Source organism: Sparus aurata, chromosome 21 (assembly GCF_900880675.1).
Source record: "Sparus aurata chromosome 21, fSpaAur1.1, whole genome shotgun sequence".
Taxonomy (NCBI): Eukaryota; Metazoa; Chordata; class Actinopteri; order Spariformes; family Sparidae; genus Sparus; species Sparus aurata.
In genome coordinates this window covers 10262692-10287733 of record NC_044207.1, presented here as the reverse complement: position 1 = coordinate 10287733, position 25042 = coordinate 10262692, and the positions used below count along the sequence as shown (strand labels likewise).

The 25042-nt window shown below is 42.1% G+C and overlaps 3 protein-coding genes across 11 annotated transcripts; 1 reads left to right on the top strand and 2 right to left on the bottom strand.

Moving 5' to 3' along the window:
* Positions 1–145: 145 nt before the first annotated feature.
* Positions 146–10712, top strand: mier1b (mesoderm induction early response 1b, transcriptional regulator). Of its 7 annotated transcripts, none has more exons than XM_030401745.1 (13): positions 146–259; positions 1051–1075; positions 2321–2469; positions 2702–2887; positions 3007–3136; positions 3266–3333; positions 3702–3774; positions 4714–4865; positions 5817–5898; positions 6009–6148; positions 6374–6501; positions 8131–8258; positions 8810–10712. In XM_030401745.1, the coding sequence occupies exons 1-13, from the start codon at positions 251–253 to the stop codon at positions 9124–9126; spliced, it is 1587 nt and encodes a 528-aa protein (XP_030257605.1). In that variant the 5' UTR covers positions 146–250; the 3' UTR covers positions 9127–10712. The 7 variants fall into 7 exon arrangements, with proteins under 7 accessions (XP_030257605.1, XP_030257604.1, XP_030257603.1 ...); XM_030401744.1 differs by having other exon boundaries at positions 206–259; positions 1051–1084; XM_030401743.1 differs by lacking the exon at positions 146–259 and adding an exon at positions 290–825.
* Positions 10713–11062: 350 nt separating this feature from the next.
* Positions 11063–15086, bottom strand: LOC115572014 (UDP-N-acetylglucosamine/UDP-glucose/GDP-mannose transporter-like). Its single transcript, XM_030401754.1, has 13 exons — positions 14773–15086; positions 13918–13951; positions 13737–13823; positions 13566–13633; positions 13408–13479; positions 13256–13324; positions 13059–13161; positions 12870–12962; positions 12653–12720; positions 12490–12568; positions 12308–12390; positions 12175–12227; positions 11063–12063 (listed from the first exon to the last, which is right to left on the bottom strand). Exons 1-13 carry the CDS (start codon positions 14964–14966, stop codon positions 12053–12055), a joined length of 1014 nt encoding a protein of 337 aa, XP_030257614.1. The 5' UTR covers positions 14967–15086; the 3' UTR covers positions 11063–12052.
* Positions 15087–15886: 800 nt separating this feature from the next.
* Positions 15887–24049, bottom strand: serbp1b (SERPINE1 mRNA binding protein 1b). Of its 3 annotated transcripts, none has more exons than XM_030401751.1 (9): positions 23620–24049; positions 22700–22880; positions 22348–22488; positions 21520–21591; positions 21101–21175; positions 20647–20824; positions 19503–19568; positions 18992–19186; positions 15887–17689 (listed from the first exon to the last, which is right to left on the bottom strand). In XM_030401751.1, exons 1-9 carry the CDS (start codon positions 23873–23875, stop codon positions 17630–17632), a joined length of 1224 nt encoding a protein of 407 aa, XP_030257611.1. In that variant the 5' UTR covers positions 23876–24049; the 3' UTR covers positions 15887–17629. The 3 variants fall into 3 exon arrangements, with proteins under 3 accessions (XP_030257611.1, XP_030257610.1, XP_030257612.1); XM_030401750.1 differs by having other exon boundaries at positions 18992–19189; positions 23620–24033; XM_030401752.1 differs by lacking the exon at positions 15887–17689 and having other exon boundaries at positions 19082–19189; positions 19410–19568; positions 23620–24032.
* Between the last annotated feature and the right edge of the window lie 993 nt (positions 24050–25042).

The following is a 25042-nucleotide window of genomic DNA, read 5'->3' as shown; positions in this document are numbered from 1 at the left end:
TACATTGAATTTAATTGGTTTAGATGTACTTAAAATTCTGAAAAACAGTGCATTACAGCTTTTTAACAGTGCTTATATTGTTTTAATCTATATGTAATGTGATGTATAAGTTCGATCGGTGTATGATATTACATAACACTCAGCGACGTCCAAGCTGTGGAGGCATTATGAGCTTGGTACTGCAGGTGGGCGGGGCTCTACATCCGGGGACTTGCGCTGACCCCTGACGTGACCCTGTAGGATTGCAAACATGGCGGAGGTAAGAAAGTGAAATAAATATTAGGAAAAAACAATTTCATACCGCAAGATACTTAGTTTAGTCGAATGTGCGCATCGTTCGTGTGTTAACGCTTTGATACACGAAATTAACAATCCGCTGTTTGCGGTGCTGGATAATAGCCATTTCTTAACACAAACATGTTTAGTAAACTTCGGATTTAGCTAACGCTAGCTGCGCTAGCACTGACGGAAGGTAGCTTCGGCGTTAGCGATGTTACTTGGCGGTTTTGTTTAAGAATACTTAACTATCCATATTCACGTTTTTAAACAGACACGGAGCGGCGGTGTCGTGGTCAGGGATATTCAGCGTGTTGTTTGAGCTTTATTTGCAGGTGGTTGATAACAAGCTTAACTTGGACGCATTAGCTAAATATATAAAGGAGAATTAGCTTGTAATGTGTGATGCAAGTTAGCCAGTTGAGTGAGTTAAACCAGTGAGCACTCGCTTGTTGTAGCTAACTGTGGTTGAACGCGGTCGGTAAACACCACTGTGCCTATGCTATTCACAGTCTTGGGATGCAGCCTACATTTTCCACACAGGAAGTGGTGACAATCTTCTTTGTTTCTTTTCATATTAAACTGCAGTCAGTTTGTCGGGCACAGGGTCGGGCGCGCTTTTTCTTAACTCCTTTTAATGTTCTGCTGCCAGAGCCACTGTAAAATGTCAAGTTGTATTCAGCGGCGGATCGTTTCGAAATGTGTATTCAATGAGATATTTACCTCCTAAGCTGTTGTTTAACTTTATTTATGTCCCTCTTTTCCGTTTTCCAGCCCTCCCTCGGGAATTCGAGCCCAGGTACACAAAGTTGGTGCATTTTATTTGTTGTTTGGGTGTGTGTGGCATAAACCTACATTTATGATTTAAAGTGGGTCTTCAATTTGTTTACTTGTGTAAAGAGAAGGAAGCGGCACCAACGAAAGCTAAAACATAGGCTTAAGGAGCACTACTTAGTTTTAGGGAAGACATTTCTAATCGAAAGAGAAAGATCCTCATTGTCAGTTTTTTTTATTTGTATGTCTAAACAAACCAAATAAACAAACTCTTTATTTTCCTGACTGAGTGAACAAGTTGAGCTATATTTGGCTGACCCTTCAAGCGTCAAACAGTGTTCTGGGACCTTATTTTCCTCTGAGAACAGCTTGTTTATTCACTTATGGAAAACAAAGATATTTCTGAGTAATATGACCTCATTAATTTTGTAAATATTACAGTTCTGGGTTGGCATTTCTTCTCCAAAACAACATTAATATCTAATGTTAAAAGACCAGTATGAAATCAGATTATTTTGTAGTCAGCATTGACAACTTAACAACTGTAGACAATAGACATCAATAACAATATAAACATTAAATTGAAATAATGTTTATTTGTGTCAGCTATGTTTGTAAACAGCAGTTAACATGTTTGTCATTATGATTATGTTAAAAACAATGTTTTATAATACTTTTGGAGACAATATTAAGTTGTTTATCATCAACGATTAAGATACGTTATTTTATTCTCTAGTATCATTTAGATGCCTCTCTCTGAAAGGTCATTGTTGTGCATGATTACTTTAAGTTAATATTTTTGCACCGATGTGATGAAGTACTTGATTCGATTTTTCCAGTAGACAAAATAGACTTAAAACATCTGGGTATCTTGTCTGTAAGAGGCTCATTTGAATTTTGATGGAATGTACAATATAGATTAATATAGCAAATACAATGTACAAAAGAATTGCATATTGTTATTAATATAAAAGAACACTTAATCCATATTGACCAGCCCTATACTTGAATATATATGTGTGTGTATATATATATATATATATATATATATATATATATATATATATATATATATATATATATATATATATATATATATATATATATATATATATATATATAACTACATATACAGTATATTGAGCAAAAAGTACTATTTGGACCTTTTTATATATAGGATTTATATAGGATTTGTTCACAATCGTATCATATTTGTTACATTTTCAGGATAAATTGGAAGTATCACTTTCAATTTTGTTTGCTTTTCTAGGAGGTTCAGCTGGTTCCGATGACCATGACTTCGACCCATCAGCAGACATGCTTGTCCATGACTTTGATGATGAACGCACCCTGGAGGAAGAGGAAATGTTGGAGGCATCAGATGAAACCAACGCCAATGAGATTGAAGACCTGGCACGGGTGAGTTTCAGGCTTTGAGCTCTTATTTGCTTTCGTCAGCTCCGTCTGGTAATAAACCTGTGCTCAGTGTTTAATGTACCTTATCAATCAATGTTGGATTATGATGAGGTTCTAGTGATGAGTTTTGAATTCTTGTCTTTGCATTATTAAAGATTTTATTTGAATTGTTCTGTCAGGCATTGAATTTTAAGTTTATTTTACAGTTTGGAAAACGGTGTTTTTCTTTCAACAGGAGGGAGAGATGCCAATTCATGAGCTGCTGAATCTGTATGGTTATGGCGGCGGTTCACCAGCAGATGAGGATGAAGAGGAGGAGGAAGAACCAGAGGAAGAGGAGGATGATGATGAAGAGGATGAGGAAGAGGACCTGGACAATGATGAAAGCAGCAGAAGCACTGGCGAGTCGAAAAGAAACGAGGTGTGTTGGTGTTTTTTGTTTCTCTTGAAGCCATATGGTTTCTATAAACTCAATGAATTCTGTCATCTTGACTGTATTGTGTAATTTCAGCATATGTATGTATGTATGTGTGTTTTTAGGGTGAGGGTGTTAAAATCTCATCAGGACAGGGCGATGAGGCCCAGGCCGCCTCTGAAGGTCGCACACGCTCAGTCCGGTCCCTTGGCACAGCAGAACTTATTCGTCCCCAGAAACTCAAGTACTTTGAAAGTATGTGCCACCTTAACTAATTTTTCTTTGTCTTCTTTGCTCTTATTGAACTAAAGTTTATATGTTGTCCATATTGGAAAACGCTGCAGATTTTCTTGTGAGATTTAGTGTGCATTAATTTTGTCGAAGGTAATAATGATGCGGAGGAGGAGTCAGATGAAGATGAGGACTATGTTCCATCTGAAGACTGGAAAAAGGTATGTGAGACCTTCATTTGTCAGTTTCAGACACTGTGCTGTCAGATTACAGCAGGATTTGTACTTCAAAAACATTTACAACAAACAAAAAGATCAGATGAGTTACATACAGATTATCTCATATTTCTGTCACAATTTGTAGCATGTGCAGCATCAGTTTATGGTGTGACGTCTTGTTAAGGAAGCTATCAGAAATCTTTCCAATGCAAGAATATATTCACAAAAACCCAAGTATGTGCTTAACATTGTGTTAATCACAGTTGACATTGGACTCATGTCAGTTTGTATGGTGAAAGGAGGTTCTGTATTTGTAACAAATCTATAAAGTAATTATCAGCCAGTCTAAACTGTTTGTTCATTTCCAACAGGAAATCATGGTGGGTTCCATGTATCAGGCAGAGACCCCTGTTGGCTTGTGTAAATATAAAGACAATGAAAAAGGTAAGCTGGCTGTTTGTTGACTTACTGCATCTTTAAACTTTAAGGGCCCAGACACACCAAACGGACATCAAAGAACTATCAGACGAATCTCGACTGGTGCATCACTTCATGTCGCCTGTGTCTCAGCCCAAAAGCTGCACTTGAACACAAGCTTGTACATTCTGCCCCTCGAATGAGATGAAATACCTGCCCATTCTTCTCAATCAATCAATCAACTTTATTTATAAAGCACTTTTCATACATGAGTATGTAGCACAAAGTGCTTTACACAGGAAACATAAAACAATAATAAAGAAAGCCCCTCCCTCCCACCCTACGTACTATATACATGCACACATACGTACACACACATACACACACACACACACACACACACTCTTACTACAGGAAATAAGGAGACATGGCAAGGCACTGAGGATTGAGGAAACGCCACCTTTGGGGCCGTCCACACTGAGAGGAGTCACAGGCTGTGCCACGGGGGGCACCAGTGCCCAGGCCCCCCGACCCTGACAGACAACGACTGGCTGGGCCAAAGGGACCCAGGGACAGCACCCCCCAGCAGCATCCCAGACACAGCTCCCAGTGTGGAGGACCCCCCTTCTGGGTTGCATTAGTCTGTATTCATCATACAAGAAGGCAAACCAGAAGACTCCAGCCCCCCAACCCCTATTGCTGCTCACATGCATGTAGCTGCCTACCTCAAAGGCAAATCAGAGTGATTTCTTGCAACTGTCTCTGCCATCAATTCAATTCTACACACCCAAATAGTGCCAATGGTGCAGGACTAACTTCAAAAACTACACATATCCTCAATGTCGACCGACCATTAGCATGGTGTGTCATGGCCCTGACACTGTGAGAGCTTTGAGTGTACAGAATAACTGAAGCTGATACAGTGTACAGTTGGTTGATGTTGTCTTCTATGAATTTGTCCTGCAGTTTATGAAAATGATGACCAGTTATTGTGGAACCCAGAGTGTCTTCCTGAAGGCAAAGTGGTGGAGTTCTTGACGGAGGCATCAAGGCGGACGGGAGAGGAGAAAGGAGTTGATGCAATCCCAGAGGGATCCCATATAAAAGACAATGAACAGGTGACAGCAATATGTCCACAGCTTTTACTGAAGGATAAGACTGGCCGAAGTTTACAATTATCTTATTGAAGACAAAACCCATGAAAAGACCAAAACCAGTCACAGATGAATCCATTGTCTGACATGTCCTGTTTCTTTACATTATATTGTTGTCCAAAACTGTTAACAGTTAGCCACACTGTTGCACAAATGTAATTTGTTTTTCTCCAATTACGTATCAATCCATGGCTGAATGCACTGTTTATTTTCAGAATGGGCGATGTCTGCCACATTCATGACGGTATGTTGCCGTCAGGCTGGAGTGGCTCATGAGCACACCACTCCACTGCTGTTTCCAACTCTGGCTCTGATGGCAAACTCCAATGGTCTCACCAGCAGAGAAAACTTGCTCCCCTTAGTAGCGAGAGGAGTCGGATAAACATTAGTACCATGAGCAGCAACAAACTTCTTCTCATTTTCTTAACAAGTCACAAAAGTGATTAACTCCTTCCATACAGTATTTTTTTGCATTCTCTGGTGGGAAGCATTTTCAATCACACAGCTATAACGTTACACGGCTCAGAAGTCAGAGTGTGTCAGCCATCAGTGATGGATGTTTGCATCATCTACTGGCCCAACCCTAGTTTGTTTAATGTTAGTTAAAGACTACACTACCTAACTGGTCAAGTACTGAGCCCTTTTTAGATTATTTTTTTTTTTTGCCATTTGGAAGGTTTACATCTAGAGTAGAAAGAATTGGACTTTGGACTGAATGCCACAAGCCAGCTAAGGAAGTCATACAGTGTTGAGCCCAATACATTGGTCTTTCCATGGGCTTGTTGACAGTAAGAGAGATGTTGAATAACGCCAGCATTGCTTTAAATGTGTTGCGTTGCGATCATGCTGTAGTAACATGTTTATAGCTTTTCACATGGGGGATATAAACGTATTTGTTCACTCTTTTCCTTGTAGGCGTTGTATGAGCTCGTGAAATGTGACTTTGACACAGAGGAAGCTTTAAGAAGACTTAGGTTTAATGTAAAAGCAGCCAGAGGTAAGCAGTCAAATCAAGTCATTCATATATTTACCTTCAGTTTTCTCTGATGTAAATGTTTGGTGTTATATGGACTTCTGCACTTGAATCATCTGAGCTTTTTTCTTTAGATTGTCTTGCTGATGCCAGATTAACACTTGTTCTCTCTGTGACAGAGGAGCTATCTGTCTGGACTGAAGAGGAATGTAGAAATTTTGAACAAGGACTAAAAGCATATGGGAAAGACTTTCATTTAATACAGGCCAACAAGGTAAGAGAAGTGTTTTGAAGCCACATTAATTCATATTTGATGCATTTTGAGACAAATCAAATTTCTGAGTTCATACACAGCTAAATTGTCTGTAGATCACATGACCTTTGTCAGGGTCCAAAGAAACAATTTGATTTGTCTCTTTTTTTTGAAATTGTGCTGAATCAATCTCTTCAGACGATGGTAATAATGGTTATTTCATGTCTGCTGAATTAAATCTTTCAGGTGAGAACTAGGTCTGTAGGAGAATGTGTGGCCTTTTATTACATGTGGAAGAAGTCTGAGCGTTATGATTTCTTTGCACAGCAAACCAGACTTGGGAAAAGGAAATACAACCTTCACCCTGGTGTCACGTAAGTTTAAAAAAAAAAATCAGAGCTAAATACAGTTTTGAAATCGTTTCTAATGTAGACATTGTTGTTATAAATGGAGGAAATTGTATTCCTGTGTCAGGTTTATGTGTTTGGTTATGTTTGTTATTTCTAATGTTCCAAAAGGCTTTTCATGATTCATAATCACAATGCAGACAATTCTGATATAAACAGATTCTCAATTAGTTTTTTGTGAAAATGAATTGACCACAGGTGGGTCCTTTTTGCAGACACACATTATACATTAAGCTTTGCTAAAAACACAGTTTTCCTCAGAGTAGAAACTAACAACTACACAGGGCAGAATGTGAGTTAATTCATACATTAAGTCTATGATGGAGATGTGAAAGCAGATAAAATGGTGTCAGGCTGCCTTCATCTTTTCAGGTCTTGCTTGGTCACAGACAAAACAGCATAGTGAAAACAAGGTTAATAGGCAACCAATTAAGACACTGATGGTGTGATTTTTCCACAACCATTACATTGTGTGAACAACATCCACTTCAGATTAACACGTTAAGGCAAAATAATTGTCCATTGCTTGTTGGAATTAGTGAAATCTGGGGTGAGTTTGGTTTTTTAGACAACAAAAGGAGATAATAGATCTTCATGGCATGTCATTGGATTTTACAATTAGATTTACATTCAGAAAACATGAGTTTAGTCAATAAGGGATTACTTTGGAGTGCAAGCCATAAACTGTATTGTAGAATGGGTTTTATCTTCCTTGTACTTGAGTTTACTGCTGAAGTCTGCCCTACAAAGAATCTAAAATAATGTGCTCCTGTGAAGGTATTCCATGTGGATTTAGGCCTTACTCAACAGATGTCAGATTGTGATAAATTAGTCAAAATGTAATTAATTTAGTGTCTGACTATAGTTTACGTGTACAGTACATCAGTAATGTACTGCCAGGCTTGAACAGTAAAGAAAGTACCTTGTGTTGATCAATAGGATGTAACAGCAGGAAGCCAGAATACAATCTAAGATGAAGGTATTAAGACTGAGTCTAACCTGGTCTGTGAGGATAAATTTGTGGTTTTATTAGCTCTAGAGCGGCAATGTTGGTAAGAAAATCAGTTGCAAACTTTTTTCAAGCAAAAATGTCATGTATTTTCTGGTTGCAGCTTCTTAAATGTAAGTTTGCTGCTTTTCTTTGTCATTGATGATAGTAAACAAAGGGTTGTTCCTTTGTTGGCTTGACAACAGAAGAAATTTGAGGACACCTCTAGGCTTTTAAAAATTGTTACCAGCATTTTTCACAATTTCTTGACATTTACAGACTAAACATGGATCGATTGATGGTGGAAATAATCATCAGTGTAGTCGATAAAGAAAGCCCTAATTAGTTCAAGCCTACTTAAACTGGTTCAAGGGAAACCATTAAAAAAAATATGAGAATTCAGTTTTAACATAGCTGGTGATACCAACTCAGCAACCAAAGCACCTCATGTTTCCATAGCAAACATTTGTGACCCACCTGCAGTCACTGTTAGGGAACAAAGACAGACAAGATTACATACACACACTAGTATATTGTGAGTATTTTATACTCGATCAGGAGTCAAGGCTGTGTCTAACGTGTGTGTGTGTGCTGCTGTTTGTCATCAGAGACTACATGGACAGATTACTAGATGAGACGGAGAGCGCGACGTCCAGCCGGGCGGCGTCGCCTCCTCCCACCACCTCCAGCAGCAGCGCCAGCCACTCTGAGAGAGAAGACGGCAGCAGTCAGAACGGTAAGCTGATTAATATTAATGATGATTTTCATTTTAAAACCAAACCCAGATCAAAAGTTAAATATATACAAGTTAAAATATTGACAGATAGATGTGCTGTTTTAATTTGGCATCCTCATCATCATGTTACCTGAGTCATTTAAAATGTGTAATGACAGGAAATGAAAATCTCCCAGAGCACCAGATGAGCAAAATGTTCATTTTTAGATACCACTAATTGTATCTAGCTCTCAGTTTGATATTGAGTTTCTGCTTTCACGTTACTACAGTGGGCGTTTAATTTCTGTCTATAAACGTCTTACAGTGGATATGCTGCACTGTCAACAGTTTGAATGCTGGTTAATGCTTAGATAGAAAGTACTTCCCCTGAGCACTGTGGGCGCCACAAATCTAATCACATTCACCTCCACTGTATTTTGATGAAGGCAGAAACCTGATAGAGTAATATCTCAGAACCTGGTCAACTAAATCCAGACAAAACTTCTGCATTTCTACTGTGATTTAATGTTTAAATGGTCTCAAGCCACTCACTTCTCACTGTTCTTTGACAGGTATTGCAGGTCATAATTCAAGCCACCCAGTGGACAGTGCTCAGTTGCCCCCAGCTAATCAAGTCAAACCTGAGTCAGTTCAGTCCAACGGTCCCTCCCATCCCGCAGCCGAAGCTCCTCCTCCAGTTCCAGACAACAACTCCAACGGCTGCAGCCAGCCCAGTGCACCCAGCCACAACAGAAATGGTTCTCTGGAGCCTCTGCTGGACCACAGAGACACAGCAACAGCACATGAAAGGCCGGCCAAGAGATGCAGGACGGAGGCAGAGCCGTTGGGCCAAAGTGAGGTGGAGCCATCCAGAACGCAGGAGAACTGAAGTGATGTTGAATAATAGACGCTGAATTGGGGTGGAAAAAATAGCCCCTACTTGTCCTCTTATCGGCAGAGGTGATGAGGAAGATGAGCCCCTCTTAGCCTGTGAGCACATTGTCTCCCGAGAGCAAAGACTCCCTCTTTGATAAGGTCACTGAAAATCACACCTTGAAGAACACAGCCAACCAAACAGCAGCTGGTCTCCCCGTCCCTCCAACCATCCATGTACTGACTGCCTGCAAAGCTCATCCCAAAGTACCACAGCTCCATCAAGTCCTATGAAACATCTTCTACCCATCGTCTTTATTCCTTTTCTGGAGACCGACTGACAAAATTTTGCCAAGAATTTTCCTTTTTCTATTTGTACTCAAAGAAAAGAAATCACCCATGATATTTTTTTACGCAAGAGATATTTATATTTTTTAACAAAAGAAAACTATGATGGGTAACTGCTGTTCAAGCTATTTGAATGTTTGATGAAACAGGGGACATGTTTTTAAAAATTCTGTGCTTAGGTTGTCAAAAAGAGGCAAAGCAGGCGAACACAAGATGAGCGAGGCTGGTGCTGGCCCTCTTTAGTTGCACTTTGATTGTATGTTTCTCATCTTTATTGATAAGGAGTGGTGTCGAAAACCCAGCAGAAATTACATTGTCACTCCTCCTTCACTTCTGAACCCGCTCCTGCCTCCATCATGGCTCTTTGTTTGATTCTAATAAATAAACCAATGGGTTAGTCCCCCCGCAGGTTTGTTTGTGTAAAGCAGCTGACATCAGTGATGTCCTGTATAATAACTCATCATGTAGAAGATCGCTGTATTTTTGGATTCTCATGGTCAGTGCTTTGCTCAACGCTTTGTTTTTACTAGACAGAATGTCCATGATTTTTAATGTAAAGTTTGTATAGATTTCTTACCTTGAGCAGTTGGTACATTTTTATAACTGTCTGTTCATCTCTGTATTTTCTGGTCTTCCTCGTAGGCTGTGCTTTTCGTTGACAGATCTTTCGCCTGTGTTGCTCTGAGATGGGTGTAATAAAACGTAGCCATTCCTCTTTCCCTCTCTGTTTGGCAGCACTTCCCATTCCTGCGTGACCCCGCTCAATCTGAAGTGTTTGTTGCGGAGGGCCTCACATTTTGTGTGTTTAATAAAAATAAAATAAAAAACAAGCCCCACATTGTGTTTGAGTGCTGGCTGCCTTTGGTTTAAAACCTCAAAGTGCTTGGTTCCAACTGTTTTTCCTCAGCAAGTGGCTTCAGAGCAGTGGATTTCCAGCAGTTTAACAGACCAGGTTGACACGGGGTGTGTGACCTGGAAGACCTTCATTTGTGTTGGTACAGTAGGCGTTCAGCTTAATGCTTAAGTGTTTTACTTTGTACTCCAGCTTTGAACTTACATTCAAAAATTTAAGATAAGTTTGTCTCAAATAACGTTGATCCATGTAGTCTTTTCTTTCCCTTTGTTGACAATATTGTCCTGTTATGTTTTGTTTTTTTCTCTGTAAATGACGACATGAATAAAAATGAAGTGTATTCCAAGTCTGGCTATGGATGGAATAACATCGGTTATATTTAATAAATGTATTAATGAGTACGAGTTGTTGTGAGTTTTCAAACTGCACACATGAATACAGCTAGGAACACAACAGACTGATTGGAAGACGGGGTTGATTTTATTTTTGTTGTCAGTTTTAATACAATACTTACACGCCATATATTCGTTTAAAGACTTTAACATTATTGGTCTCCAACCTGACCTCGAAGCAGCCTGTCTGGGGAGATGGCAGCTAAGCGTCCGCTAAATTTCAGAACGTAATCAATGTTTTTTTTTTTTCTTTAAATAAAGAATAAATTAAAAGCTGGATTGGAAAAAAGGGAATGATTACAGTGAACATGACCTCAGTATGACATGTGGCGTTTGTATTCAAATAAAACAAAAAACAATCCACACCCTTGAATTTTATTTCTTCTTCAAGTATAAAAATACACAATTTTGCATTTAATTAGTGAAACATAATTACAAACTTAAGGCACTTTTAATTACAGGTATAAAAGATGATAAGTGTCTCATAAAAGAACTGCACATGATCACAGCATTAATGCCAACTGAGGAAATACAGAGTTCCCATTGGCCATTAAACCCTTGAAAGTTTGTTAATTTGAGGAAATATTCAAGGCCTTGAAGGTATTAGAAAAAAGACACATATTGGCATGGGTCATTAAAAATGTCTTGATTTATATATTTTATCCAGGAATAGAAGTTTGAGTTATGGGGGATATTTTTTTTTTTTTTTACCTAACATTACTGAATAGGCGACGCTGCACTGACTGCATGTATGTGCACCACAGCCTTCTGCCTCCATACAGTCGAACCGCTCTCTTTTTGGAATTGTCTATGAGCTTCTGTAAAGCCTGCTGATTCTCAAAATACATATTCTCATCGTTGTCACAGTAATTAACATTGATCCTTGTCTCAAAGTATGCCATGGTGACTCCATGAACTGGGCCTGGAAAGTCCCTTCATTTCCAGAGCTTTACAGTAAAACAAGTAGAGCTTGTGCACCCTCATCAGATGGGTTGCATGCTAACGCTTCTAGCTCAGCAGCTACAGTGAAGATTAGAACGAAGATAAAGTGAAGACGGAAGAATGTAAAGAACGTCTTTTCAAATCAATATGAGATCTCTGGAGCTCCTGGAGTTTCTGCTTTTTTATGTTTGTATTAAAACAAGTCCCCATCTACTTCAGTTATTTAGGAGAATGCCGCAATGCTTTTATTTTGAATTTGTCCTTTAAGAAGGTGTGGGAACCCTGACTACATAAAAACATGACTGTAGAACATCTGCACAGCGTGGTCTCCTCATACAGTACACAGGCAACATGGAATGTGTTGTGGACGTCTGTAGCCCGTCAGTGTCGCGTCAGGACTCCGGCTTTTACTCCTTTTCTGTTAAATTTGATAAAACATTTCAGTTACCTTAAGCACATCCGACCTGTGCGTACACTGCAGTCTCTAGTCTGAGTGAGGTTTTGATCCACATGATTTGGCGGTGCTTACTTGCTCGCTCCTGTGTGAAGGTGATGTAGGAGTACACCAGGCTCCCGGCGATGCTGCGGCAAACATACATGTCAAAGTCTGGACGCGCCCGCTACTCAAACAGTGCACAGTTTAAACAAAGCGCGCGTCTCACCTGATGTTCAGACCGATGAAGTTAGTCCAGGTGAATATGTAGTCTCCACCAAACACCATTCCAATGTAGGTCACGAGGATATTCTGCGGGAAACCCACACACACAGACACACAGAGTCACTGCACACATTTAATCTTACGGGCGGACAGAGTGGAGGGCAGGGCCAGCGCGAGGCGACTCACCTTAATGCAGCCCACGATGGAGGTGGTGAGCGCCGAGTTGTGCAGCGTGCACAGCATGATGGAGTACATCAAAACGAAGCTGTGCGACACAACGGAGAGGAGTCAGACGGGAGCAGCGGTGCGGGACATTATGCGTTAACGAATGACAAATCTAGAGATTTACCCCATGACGCAGGAGAGCACAAATTGCACAACAAACAGCTGATCAGACCATCCATTATACGCCAACGCCTGCACTCAAACACACACACACACACACACACACACACACACACACACACACACACACACACACACACACACACAGAGGAGAGTCTCAGCACCCACTCTCCATGTCTGGAAGTGAATTATAAATAGCACTTTGTGTTTAAAAAGCTTACCGTTTGTAAATCTCCTGAGTAGTAAGCGTATGCCAAAGTGGGGAAAATCATGATTAAAGCGTTGTAGTAAAGGAGCCCGTATTTACCCAGCTCCTGTGGGAACAGCAGTGTCAGTGTTATGCTTTGGTCGAAGATGAAGCGAAGACGCATCACACACAGCGAGGCAGTACCATTCGCAGCTCCGCTCACCTTGGAATCAAGTTTCTGCTTCACATAAGCGCCGCTGGCCGCTGTCAGGACATTGTTCAGCATAATGAATACGTATCCTTCAAGGTCAAACGCTAAATCGGTGCTACGGAACACAGAACGGGTCAGAGGGGTGAGATGCACGCTCACACACGCTGCATGTGAACTGGACACTGTAAGTGTAAATGTGGCCATCTCACCTGGCAGCAACAAAGGCACCAAAGATCATGGTGAAAACTGTCATCTTAACCGACGCAGAGAACGTTTTTCTGCAAGGAGGAGAAACGATTTAGAGTTATCAAGATCGTTCATCTGCAGGCGCAGGAGCATGCTGAAGGAAAGCTTCACTTACTTCAGCAAGATTCCCTCAAACACCATGGTGAGGAAAATACTGAACCTCCTCAAGACTGTAAACATGGGCAAACTAGGAGAGAGGAGAACATTCATTCTGAGGAAATGACGTGTCACATCCCACGATAATACTGCAATTAATAGAGAACCAGCTCTTACTTGAGTCGCTGTGTCCCGAACAGCCCTGAAATTTGATTCCCGACGTACAGCAGAGGCAGTGGAAACATCTGGAAAGACACACACACACACACACACTCAAAGGGTTCTGATCTGCAATAAGAAGTTCTTCTTCTTATCATCGTGTATTTTAGAGCTACTTCACAGTCTCACCTTGCGCGGTGTACTCAGATCCAAATCTGGAAACGAGATCACACCCAGCAGCTTCCCAGTCCTCAGGACTACGATCGTAGCCAACATCTGCAGAGACACAGAGGCAAGAGCAGGCTCAGTGTACCAGGCTCTGCTCAGGCGAACAGCAGGCATCTGTGACTCAGCTCAGGACAGAACTTACTTGACCGATTCCGACACATGTTGACGATGGAAATCTGTAAAACACGCAGACAATGGCATTTGAATACTCGCATCTTTAGAAATGATCCCTCGAATGTGGTCATCAGGTTTTCAGATTGGCCCTTTATAGGTCGATACTGACAGATCTGTGACAGGCCACTATCTGTAATATCTGTTGGGCTTAATTATGTAATACTGCATGGATCAGCCTGCTGGATAATCAAGATCTTGACTTGGTGAAACTGTGCAGCCCTCGCTCACGGACAGCTGCTCTGGCCAACAGAGAGAACTCTAGTTATCACACCAGAACAACCCTGAACCCCTGAGACTACTCAGTGGAGACAGAGAGAGCCTTTATTTTTTTATCATGAAATGAACTTTTAATTTGTAAGAGGAAGAATTTGTTACTACACCCTCCTCAAGTAAGGCTACATAAATATGCTCATCTAACAAATTCTGGTAAAACTTCTTCCATAAACTGAATATTCTGTGCAGCTGTTTACTTTTTATGAATGTATATATAATAATTAATCTATAAATAATTCTTCCATCACTCAGTCCATGTAAAGTACTTTTTCTTTTTTAGGATTTTTCTTTAGGACAGAGGTGTGTTGGGGGAAACATGACTGAGGTGTCTCTAAGGTCCTGCTCTCTGCTGTCACTGTGGCGGGAGTGAACACATTGAGGAAGACACATTTCCTACTCCGAGTCCGAGCAGAATCTTAAACTTGCAGATCTGTAAAGAGACTTCTCGCTCCCGCCATTAATACTACCTGCTGTCATCGTCGCTGACACACAGGTGGTCAAGCGTCCGAGACGAAGCTTCCTGTAACTCTGGCTCGTACTTTGGACCTACCTGTAGTTGGTGAGGACGCTTTTGTTGACGACAACGATGAAAAACGAGCTGACTCCGTAAAATCCCGCGGCCAGCAGCTTCTGGAGGAGCGTGGAGCCGTCAGCTGCTGCGGCTCTTTCGGATGTGGCAGACGGTCGTCCGGGCGACGAGTTTCTGTCTCCGAGCTTCTGCCGACGTTTCTGAAGCGCTGCCATCGTTTATGTAATGAGCACGACGTAGTTCAGACGGAAGCCTGCGAGTCCCTCCGCACATGCGTACGACGAGCCCTGCCACAGTGGTGGAATTTCGTCTGCGAGAGCGGAAATGGAAAGAAGGGAACCATCACTAGCTTTACATAGCCTACTCTCTGAATGTTAATGTAGCGCTGTGTTTTAAAAACTGCACTTTGTCTACTTCAGAAACCTTGAAAGCTAAATATAAAGTAGCCTAAGTGTAATCACCTAGACTGAGATTAAAAAAAAAAAAAAAGTCTCTGAATACCCCCTGATGTGTACTAAACACTGTTTTTTCTGTCAAAACTCTGTCGTTTTCTCGTCCAAAATGAGTTTGCTTAAAAGTGTAACTGTATGATAAAAGGACGATACAGAGTCAAAGACAGTAGCATAAATCCTATCTTCATTAAGTTAATTATGTTTTGGTGAAAACTGGTTAAAGAGGCGCCAACTTTACAATATGAAATGCATGAGTTGTTGCAAGGTTGCTGTATTATACTGTTAAAGGGTTAGTCCACTTTTTACATTAAAGTGTGGTTACAGGTCTTGGGGAGTACTACAAACAAAAAGGACGTAGTATAAAGCCCTCGTGCAGCTCCAGAGGAAGATGCATATAACCTGACACACTTCTTCCAATGGTCACTAAATTGCATTGTGGTCCAAGTCCAACAGGTTTTTGGGACTTCTACGCTGGAGGAGTGGACTGCTTTTCATATCCTGCTGCCTACATTACCCACAGTGCAACTTAACCACTGGGCTGCGTAACGAGTAAACTGGCAACTAATTGTAAATCAAAGCCTCCTGGAATATTTCCGTCCGTCATAAATTAACATCAGATTAACGTGTGTAGTGCTGACATCACCGCAGCTGCATCACGCTCAAAGCAATTAAGAGTCTTCGGCACGTTTGTTTACACCTTTAAAATCACAGTACTGAATTTAAACAACCCAACAGCCACTGTCAGAATACATGTAACACCTCTAAAGCAATTTATTAGAACAGGGATGTTTGCAGAGAAAGTTTCACCGTCATGTGGCTCAAACAGTCCTACAAGAAAACAGCTCCAGCCATCTGTATCAATGCATCACCAGCAAGTCTTTGCAGAGCACAGCATGTAAAGCTTTATTATTTACTCCATGTTCATAACCCCCCCTCCTTCAACCCACCCCACCCCAATGTGAAATATACCCGCTTCATTAAAATAAAACGCTCACTGGAAACGCTGACACAGGTGGCTGAAAGCACCATTAGCTTACATTACATTCTGTAGCTCGTGATTGTTCCACGATGACAGCCGACATTTCTTTCAGACAAATTATGCATTGGTGCCGCTGCACTGACGAAATAAAAAAAAAATTAGAAACAGCAAATATGGTTTACAGGAGGAGAAAAACAATCTTCAGAGGACTGGTGCCGATAAAACCAAGTGCTTTGAGATCTGAAAGACATTACAGATACTGTAAGAGCGCGATATGTCCACGGTCTATTCATCATTCTCACCTAGATTTCAACAATCACTTCTCCGAAGACTCAAGAACTTGCCGTCTGCGGTTTGAGAGCGGCAAGTTCATAGTAGAGGAATACTTAAATGCTAAGTAACTAGCTGTCAAATTCATACATTCAATTCACACATTGTAACGCAGGCTCACACCCGCACGCACGCGCACACACGCACACACACACACCTGCACGCACACACACACGAAGTGCACACATACTCTTAACAAAAAAATACAATATTTGCTTAGTGGTCCTGAAGTTACAAGTAGTACAGTCTGTATGACCTACGAGGACCAGCCTAAAAGATATACATTGGGCCCTGGGACACCCTGAAACACAGGTAGCACATCTGGATCAGGGGATACAGGGGAAGCATTACTAACCACTGGTCCACCAAAAAAAGGCAAGCTATCAAAAGAAACAAAAAAAAGAAAAAAAGAAAAAAAAAAGGAATAGAGGCATTTACGTTCACTGCACAACAAGCAGAAAAATACCAAGCTTTAGTAGGAAGTCACTTTGCCTGGTTACCCATCCGGAATTTGTGCCTCGCAAAGAGATGGGTAGTCAGGATCAGAGTAATTACACTTTAAATGTATGTTAAGCCATACTTCAGATATCTAGTACGAGTTTTCTATGTAGTGTAGTGCTACCACATCAGTGTGTATTACTGGGAACAAAAATTCCAGTAGAAAGTCTTTTCTAAGATGACCCCTTAATACTGAGCTGAAGTCATGAGGGAAAAAAGCACAAAAGCTTCAGGGGGAGATGTACACACACTTCAAACTTATCGCAGAAATGCATAAATTCAAGCAGCACAAAAAATATCAATGAAGTATGCATAATCTCTGAAAAAAAAGGAAAAAAAAGTATGAAAACATCCCTGCTTTCATGTTCCTAAATACAAAACTTCAGTGTAACAAGAGGTCCTTTTTCCGCTTTTTTTTTGTCTTTTGTTCTCCTTTAAAACAGGTAAAATTTTAGTCCTCTGGTGGTGTGAGTGGTATGGGATGACAGTCTTTTTGTCATTTAAAATCTTTTTTTCCCTCTGTTTTCTTATATACTTGAAGATGTGGTAAGCATGCAAGCCTCGTAGAGGAGGGGCCCGGAAGGGCTGATGGGTGGGCTGGTGGTGGAAAAGGAGCCTTTTAGGCCAGGGCTGGGAAGGCCTCAGGATCATCCACGTTGGGGACTGACACTCCACTCGCCTGGAGGAACAAAAACACACAGACAGCAGGACAAGGTTAAGGGAGCTTACATTAAAGCTGCTGTAATCAGTATTTTCACTTCTTGTAGATGAAAGGTGTCACCCATAGCTCGGTGGAGCATTTCAGCAACTTTCAGCATAATGTTTCGATTTTCAACCAGAAAAATGATTGTTTTAATGCTCTCTTAGCAGTTTCAGCAAAAAATGTCTAAAAACTCCACCGTCTCTCAGAAAGACAAAGGTTAACAACATTTATCACACTTGTTCTGATAAGGTATTATCTCAAAACATAAAAAAAGATGTTGCAGTATAACTTTGCATAAAAAAAAATTTGCAACCAGTAAATATCTGATTTATGTAGAGCTGAAAGTTAAAGTTGATCAACTTTGGGAGGGGCAGAATACTGCGTGCGCTTTGTTTGTCTATGCACTCCGTCCGTCATTGCCTGTTTTCATGTTTTTGAGTATTGGCATGAGACTAGCTGTTATTATGTCTGTTCAGGAGGAATTGATCTGTTCGTTTGGCAATGCATCGCTGCATGTTTAGTATGCAGCTTTTTTTGTCTGAAATAGTTAAGTGTCGTTTTGATCGAAAGTAAAGAGTTGCGTACATAAACCTTTAGTCCAGCGTCTTCATCACTAGCGCCACCGACTTATTGCATTTCGCACAAGCGCAGAACGTACACGCTACTGTGGAGTTGGCAGCAAGTCGAAGCGGTGTGTTCAATGCAACTTTTCTGCCGAACGGGTCAGAGGAGAGGCAACAGAGTGGTCTGATAAAGGCTGTTTGCTGTTGGTTTGAGTCTGGGCGGTGTGTGGGGGCCAACACAACAAGTCCAACAAAAAAAGTCTGATTACGCCACCTTTGGTTTAGATAATGGCAAGAGGGGGGATAATCATTACTCTCTGTCATTTTATCAGATCACACAAAATATACATCATATTGATAACAAAAATATTTAGTTGCAAACCTAAATTAAAAAAAATAATGAAAAAAAAAAGAGTAAAAATTTGATGCCATCTTGTGATATCTGAAAGTTACAGTTAATAATTATGACAAACTCTCAATTGACAAAACTCAACATTTGCAAGTCAAATCCACCGTATCACTGCCATGAGTTTAGTGTGTGAGTGTGGCATCATGGAGCGTGTGCTAACTGCTCTGTTATTTCAGGGCCTCGGTGTTCCACAGCAGGTTTTCCAAGTCAGTGGTTTCTATCGCCTGTTCAGAGTCACTGAGCTCAGTCTTTTGTGAGCGACACTAAACCTTTGTCATTGGCTGCGACAACAGCTTTTGTTGTTACCTTTTCGGACCGTCCTCCCCCGCGTGCCGTCCTGGTGCCTCCCCCGCCGCCACTGCCGCGGCCTCCCCTGCCTCCGCGAGCTCCCCCACGCCCGCGGCCAGGGCGGCCCAGGTCTCCGAAATTGATCTCCAGCTGGGATGTGATGTCGTTGGCTGGTTTGCGGAAGTGGTGGTCGGCGGACTCATCAGGGTTAGCCTGCTGATAAGAACAGATGGTGGATACATGTTTAGACACTGACTGTTCTCTGTACTGAGAGGTTTGTTTTTAAACCAGTAATGAAGTCAGTGAACATGTGTGTTCTTTGGGTTTCTCAGTGTAGCACCAATGCTGTTTTTAGAGACTTAGCATCCTCCTGGGGCCCCCCAAAATAATATTAATAAACCATTTTCAACATTTGAAGGCCTATTAAACCACTTACCATGTTTTGAAATAGGTGGGTTTCTACAGATTTTTAACACTGAATGTTTTCATGGACTGTGTGGGTAAATAGAAGTGTGAGAGCTGCAGACACCTTGTTGAACAGAGTGGTTGTGTCTGCTTCCGTCTCTGGGGCGTCAATCAAAGCACCAACAGGCCTCTGAAATGTGAAGACAGTAGAAGGTTTTTCATTAATACAAATCACCTGGTGACACGCACCACACAGAAGTCCCCATACTAGATTTAAAATCTTCTTTTAAATAAATCAATCATTAAAAAAAAAAACTCAGGCCGTTAGCTTTGGAAGCAAGTTTCAAAATTAATCTGCAACTGCTTTCATAACTGATTGATCATTTCAGTCAAACCTGCTCTGGCTCCTGCTTTATAAATAGATGTTTTGGAAGACAAACAAGACATCTGAACACATCACCATGAGCTCTGACAAATTGTGATGTACATCTTTTTCTCACATTTTCCAGACAAAACAATGAACAGATTAATGAGAAGACTAATCGTTATTAAAACAATTGGTTGATGCAGCCTTCAAACCTTTTATAAAGGTTACGTGTCATATACATATTTGCATAGTATTCATTTCCTGGAGTCTCCTTTAATTATAAAAAAAAAAAAAAAAAAAAAAAGATTCAATATTTACCAGTTAAATAATAATACTCGACAGCAACAGTAGATCATTTTTGACTGGTTAAAATGTTAAAAGGTCCAGTGTGTAGGATACAGTGACATCTGGCAGTGACGTTGCAGATTGCAATCAACTGAACACCCCTCGTCCTAACTTCCCCTACAGTGGCTGCTAAAAACATGACAGGCCCTCTCTCTAGAGACAGGGTTTGTTTTGTCTGTTCTGGACTACAGTTGGTTGATGTGGCAGACTCTGTGGAAGAGTACCCAGTGCCTTTGTAGATTTAAGTGGCTCATTCTAAGGTAATGAACTGTAGTTTGTTGTGCTTATACACTAATGACAGTATTTTAATAAATATGAAGTTTTTGCTAATAGATCCTCCTGAATCCTACCAACTGCTCTTTTAAAGATCCAAATCACAGGATGCAGTTTATACAATCAAAAATGACTTGAAGGCTAAAAGGATGCCTCAGGTCACAGTGATGTGTGATGGAGCTGAAACATGAGCGTGCACAGAGCAGGTCATGGACAGCTGCGGTTAGTGTAGTCAAAGGAAAGAGTTTCCATTCTTCATGATATCATCAATCACCATACTCACATCTTCGCTCTTGGACTTGTGCAGCACGTATCCTTTCTTCCACTGGCTGTCGGCTCCTTCGTTGGGCTTGCGGATGTTGAACTCCACCTTGGTGCGCTCCTTGTCCTGCATGGCCTTCCACTCGTCCAGGGTCATCTCTTTGGGGCCTTCGTTTTTAACCTCTTCCACCTCGTTCTCCCTAGAAAGCCGGCACACAAACAATGTGGGACCTTAAACCGCAAAACAGCCAATCCTCTTAGCTCTATACATGCTCTCTAATCCCGAGGCCAAAAGGTTGGTGACAATGTTTATCCCATTTGCTCTGAAGCTTTGCGACCAAAACGCACATGCACAGATACTATTTGCGACACGGAACAGTGTGATGACGTAGGACTGCACTGCTTCAAACTACTTTTTATGGAGCCGTTAGACAGATCTCTTTACCCAACGCTTGTAAATGCAAATGGATACTCACTTGTTCTCGGAGCCGGCTGGTGCAGTCTCCTCTCCCTCTGGGGCCGTCTCAGGAGCAGCAGTCTGTTCAGCCTCACTGTGAACAAAGACACAAAGCCACCTCTTCAATACTGATATGTATCACCTCTAAGTGGTAGCTTTCCAAGCTAGCCCACAAATACAATCTGTACTGTGTGCCACATCCTTTTTTCTAATGTTATTATACTAATGAAAAGACAGAACTAACTTGAGTCTTTTTCTTTTTCTTCTCTTGATGTCTGCACCGTAACACCACAATTACAGCATGTACCAGACGCTGCTCCATTAAAACTGTTGCAGAATAGAGCCACTCTATGTAGACCACATTTCAGATGTGCATCAGTATCCTGTGGACAGAAGTGCTGAGAGGAACAGGCTGTGTGTCTGTTCTCCAGAACTCACCTCACTTCATCCTTCACATTGCCCCAGTTGTTTGAGCCACTGCCGGCGCGCTTTTCCTCAGTTTTCTGATTGCTGGACCGAACGGACAGGAAAACAAACACAGACACAAGTTGATGTTTGTGATCTAAAAATACAGCACACAATGAACAGTACAGGTCTAAAAGCAAGAACCACCTTTGACCTCAAATGTGTTGTCAAAAGGAGCTTAACTTGGAGGGGGGAGGGTGCCACCGATATTTATCTGGGACGACATTAAAAACACTTTCTTAAAAAAGGGGCACAATGCAGTTTTGGAGAGGAAATTCACACTCTGAATTTTTATATTTACAATAATAATGAGGTTATAATATAAACACAGAAATATTTGCTTTTTCTATAACTGAATAAACAAGCTGCTCTCAGAGGAAAATAATAACGTCCCCGTAACAATGTTTGAAGCCAAAAAGATGGCAGAGTCCGCCAAATATAAACAATTTAAAAAAGTAGGATATTGTGTTGTCCTTCAAGGTCAGTTTGTGTATTCAGCCATGGGGGTTTGTTTAGGCATAAGAGTTCTACAAGTTCTTTCTTCCTGATTTAAATTTCCTCCCCCAAACTAAACAGTGCACCTTTAAGACTGCTGAATGAAAAGTATAACTTCCAATAGACACCTTTATAGACAAAAACACTAAAATGGCCGTTAACATTGCCACCTGATCCTGGCAACCTTGGCCAGGGCTCAAGGAGTTATAATAAATAAAAATTAAAATAACAGGGTGCTTTTGTATGTCGTCATTTCTATTTCTGTATTCGACGGTCTGCGAACGTCCGAGTCCAGGACTGACTCACGATTTGTCACTGCCGCTGTGTCTGTCAAAGTCTCGTTTCCCACGGGAGTCAAAGCCGTCTCCTCGGCCCATACCCCGTCCTCTTCCACCACGTCCACCCCGGCCACCACCACGCCCTCTCGGGGGCCTGTCTCCTGAAGGCCTGATGGGACACAAACAGACAATTTCTGCATTAAAAAAAAAAACTGTCCTTACAAGCTCATGTGACAAAGAATGACAGCCCAGCTTCCAAGATTGTATTAAACAGTCGCTCCCTGCTTCCCCCCTACAATGATCCTGTGATCGCAGACAGACAGCCTTGAGCTAAACAGCATGATTAAATATGCTCCTCGTCCCTCATCACAGCTACTCACTTGTCTGTGGAGAACTCTCCACCTCCCTCAGGCTTGTCCTCAGCAGGCTTCTCGAAGCGGCGCTCGCGGGGAGGTCTCCGGTCCGGCCTCTTGTCTCCAGGTCGTCCTTCGCCCTGACCGCCAGGATGCTGGGAACCAGGCTGGCCCTGCTGGTCCGGTCTTCGGCCCACCCGCCTGATACCTGACAGACAGTTGCAGGAGCATAAACAAAGAGTCAAAACCTACAGAAGAGGGTTATTTTTCTATTAGAGCAATTAATCTTGATGCAGTCGTCTGTCCTGGACAGTAAACGCTTGCTGTTTTGAGCTGTATGTGTGCAGGAGCATGCTGAATGTCATGCAAACCATCCAGCTGCTGATAGACTGTCCCTGAAACTGTTATCACTGCTGGCTATCTGTGGGCCTCTCTTGCCTTTAACTCGGTGCTCTTGTTTATTAACTCAATTTTAGTCGACTAATTTCCAAACAACACATCTAAATTTCCACTCGGGGCTGAAAACATCAATCCAAACAAAGAGCCGTCAGCAGTTTCCCCTGCAGGCAGGTGAACATCCTGCGCATTCGCCCTGCAAAGCCTGCAGCTGCTAACTGAGCTGCGTAGACGGCGCACGAAGCATCCTCCTCCAGACGGCAGGACGAGCCGACACTACACCTTCCTGCCGGAGGCAGGTAGAACCATCTCCGCCTCGCACGCTCCCCGGTGAGCACAGGACCCTGCAGGTGGATGCACCTGCGCTTTGTAATGACCCTGACCAGACATCTCTTGTTGTCTAGCTGAGCTCAGTGTTGACCTCACGCTGTGTTTCGCTGCGACCAGCAGCGGCTAAAGCAGCTAACGGGAGCTGCACATGACAGTTGATGCGAAAACGACGAAAATAAACACAAAGTGCCCACGAGCGAGAGAGCGGGAGGACATGTTACCTTCTTTCTTCAGGGGCACTGGAGCCTGCGACTCCTCCTTCTTGTCCAGCAGCGGGTTCTTTCTGTCCTTCTGTGACTCCTTCTTCGGCTGCTTGGCGGCTTGAGCCGCGGTCTTGGTGGACCCAGCGGCGGCCCCCTCCTTCTTCTTGTTTTCAGCAGCTTTCAGGATCTCGAACGGGTCGGACTCGTCGTCCAATAACTGGTCGAACCGGTTGGTCACGACGCAGCCGAAGCCTTCTTGCAGGTGTCCGGGCATGATGGCGCCCCTTCAGCGGGATTCACCTCCGATTCTACGAGGCTTGATGCGAACAATTCGCTGGATGCTGCCACAAGATGGCTGGGAGAGCTGCCCCTTCTCTTCCGGTGCGAGCACCATCCGGGACACCGTGCCGCGCGCACCAATCTGAGCACACGGCGGCTGCAATGTTTTTATTTACATTATGTAACGACGTGCTCTCATGTCCTCCAACTATAATCCGGGTTTTAATGTCTGAGAGGATGTCACATGCGAGGGGAGCTTTCGATAAGCAGGAGAGTTATGTTGCTGCTGAAAACCAGACTCTGTCATTTTAAAAATTAAAGGAACAAGCGAGAATGGGCAGAATGTGCACGCATGTTATTGAATACACATCCCGACGATTGTCTGCATATGTTCACACTGACACAGATCCAGAATCACACCCCATGTCTACAGTTGTTGGCAAAGACTCAGCTGGCTCCAGATACTGCTGTCAAAAAACTCCGCAGCACCTTGTTGTGACCCTGTGCTGATGCTACAGCGTATCACGAGATTAAGTTGGATTTGGGGGTTTATAAAAAGCAGCACAAGTGTGTTGAGGGCCAGTAAGGGCATGCTGTGTAACAGCTGGTGGTAACATATCTGCCAGACTGCTCTCCAGCCCACACAGAGCTGTCACGCTGCTGGAAGAGGCATCCGGGGAGCTTCTTCGTGTAACTTGAGACGTCATGGATGTCAAGAATGAAAGCCAAAGGTCTTTTCCCTTATAATGGCTTATAATGGCAGTAAGGATAAATGAGACATTATGCCATTATGTTTGCACTGTGAGAGCGGACATTTGTTTCTCAAACCTAAACATGGCATTAATAGAGATGAACTACAGTTTTACAATCAAAATTGTATTTATCTATTTAAATAAATGAGCACAAGGAACAATCAGCAGGCCTGGCCCGGCATGGATGGACACAAATCACCAACCCACGCTTGCAATAATCAGAAAATGAGCCCATAAAGATTTATTCATCTGTTAACATTTGGATGACTTCGGCATTATGTCGAGTAGTGTGGATGTACTCAGGACAGAGAGCCAAACCGAGGCAGGTTGAATTTAACCTGAAGAAAAACTTAATTTGAATGATTCATCCAGCTGACACACTTCAACAGAGACTATATTCTAGGAGGTGT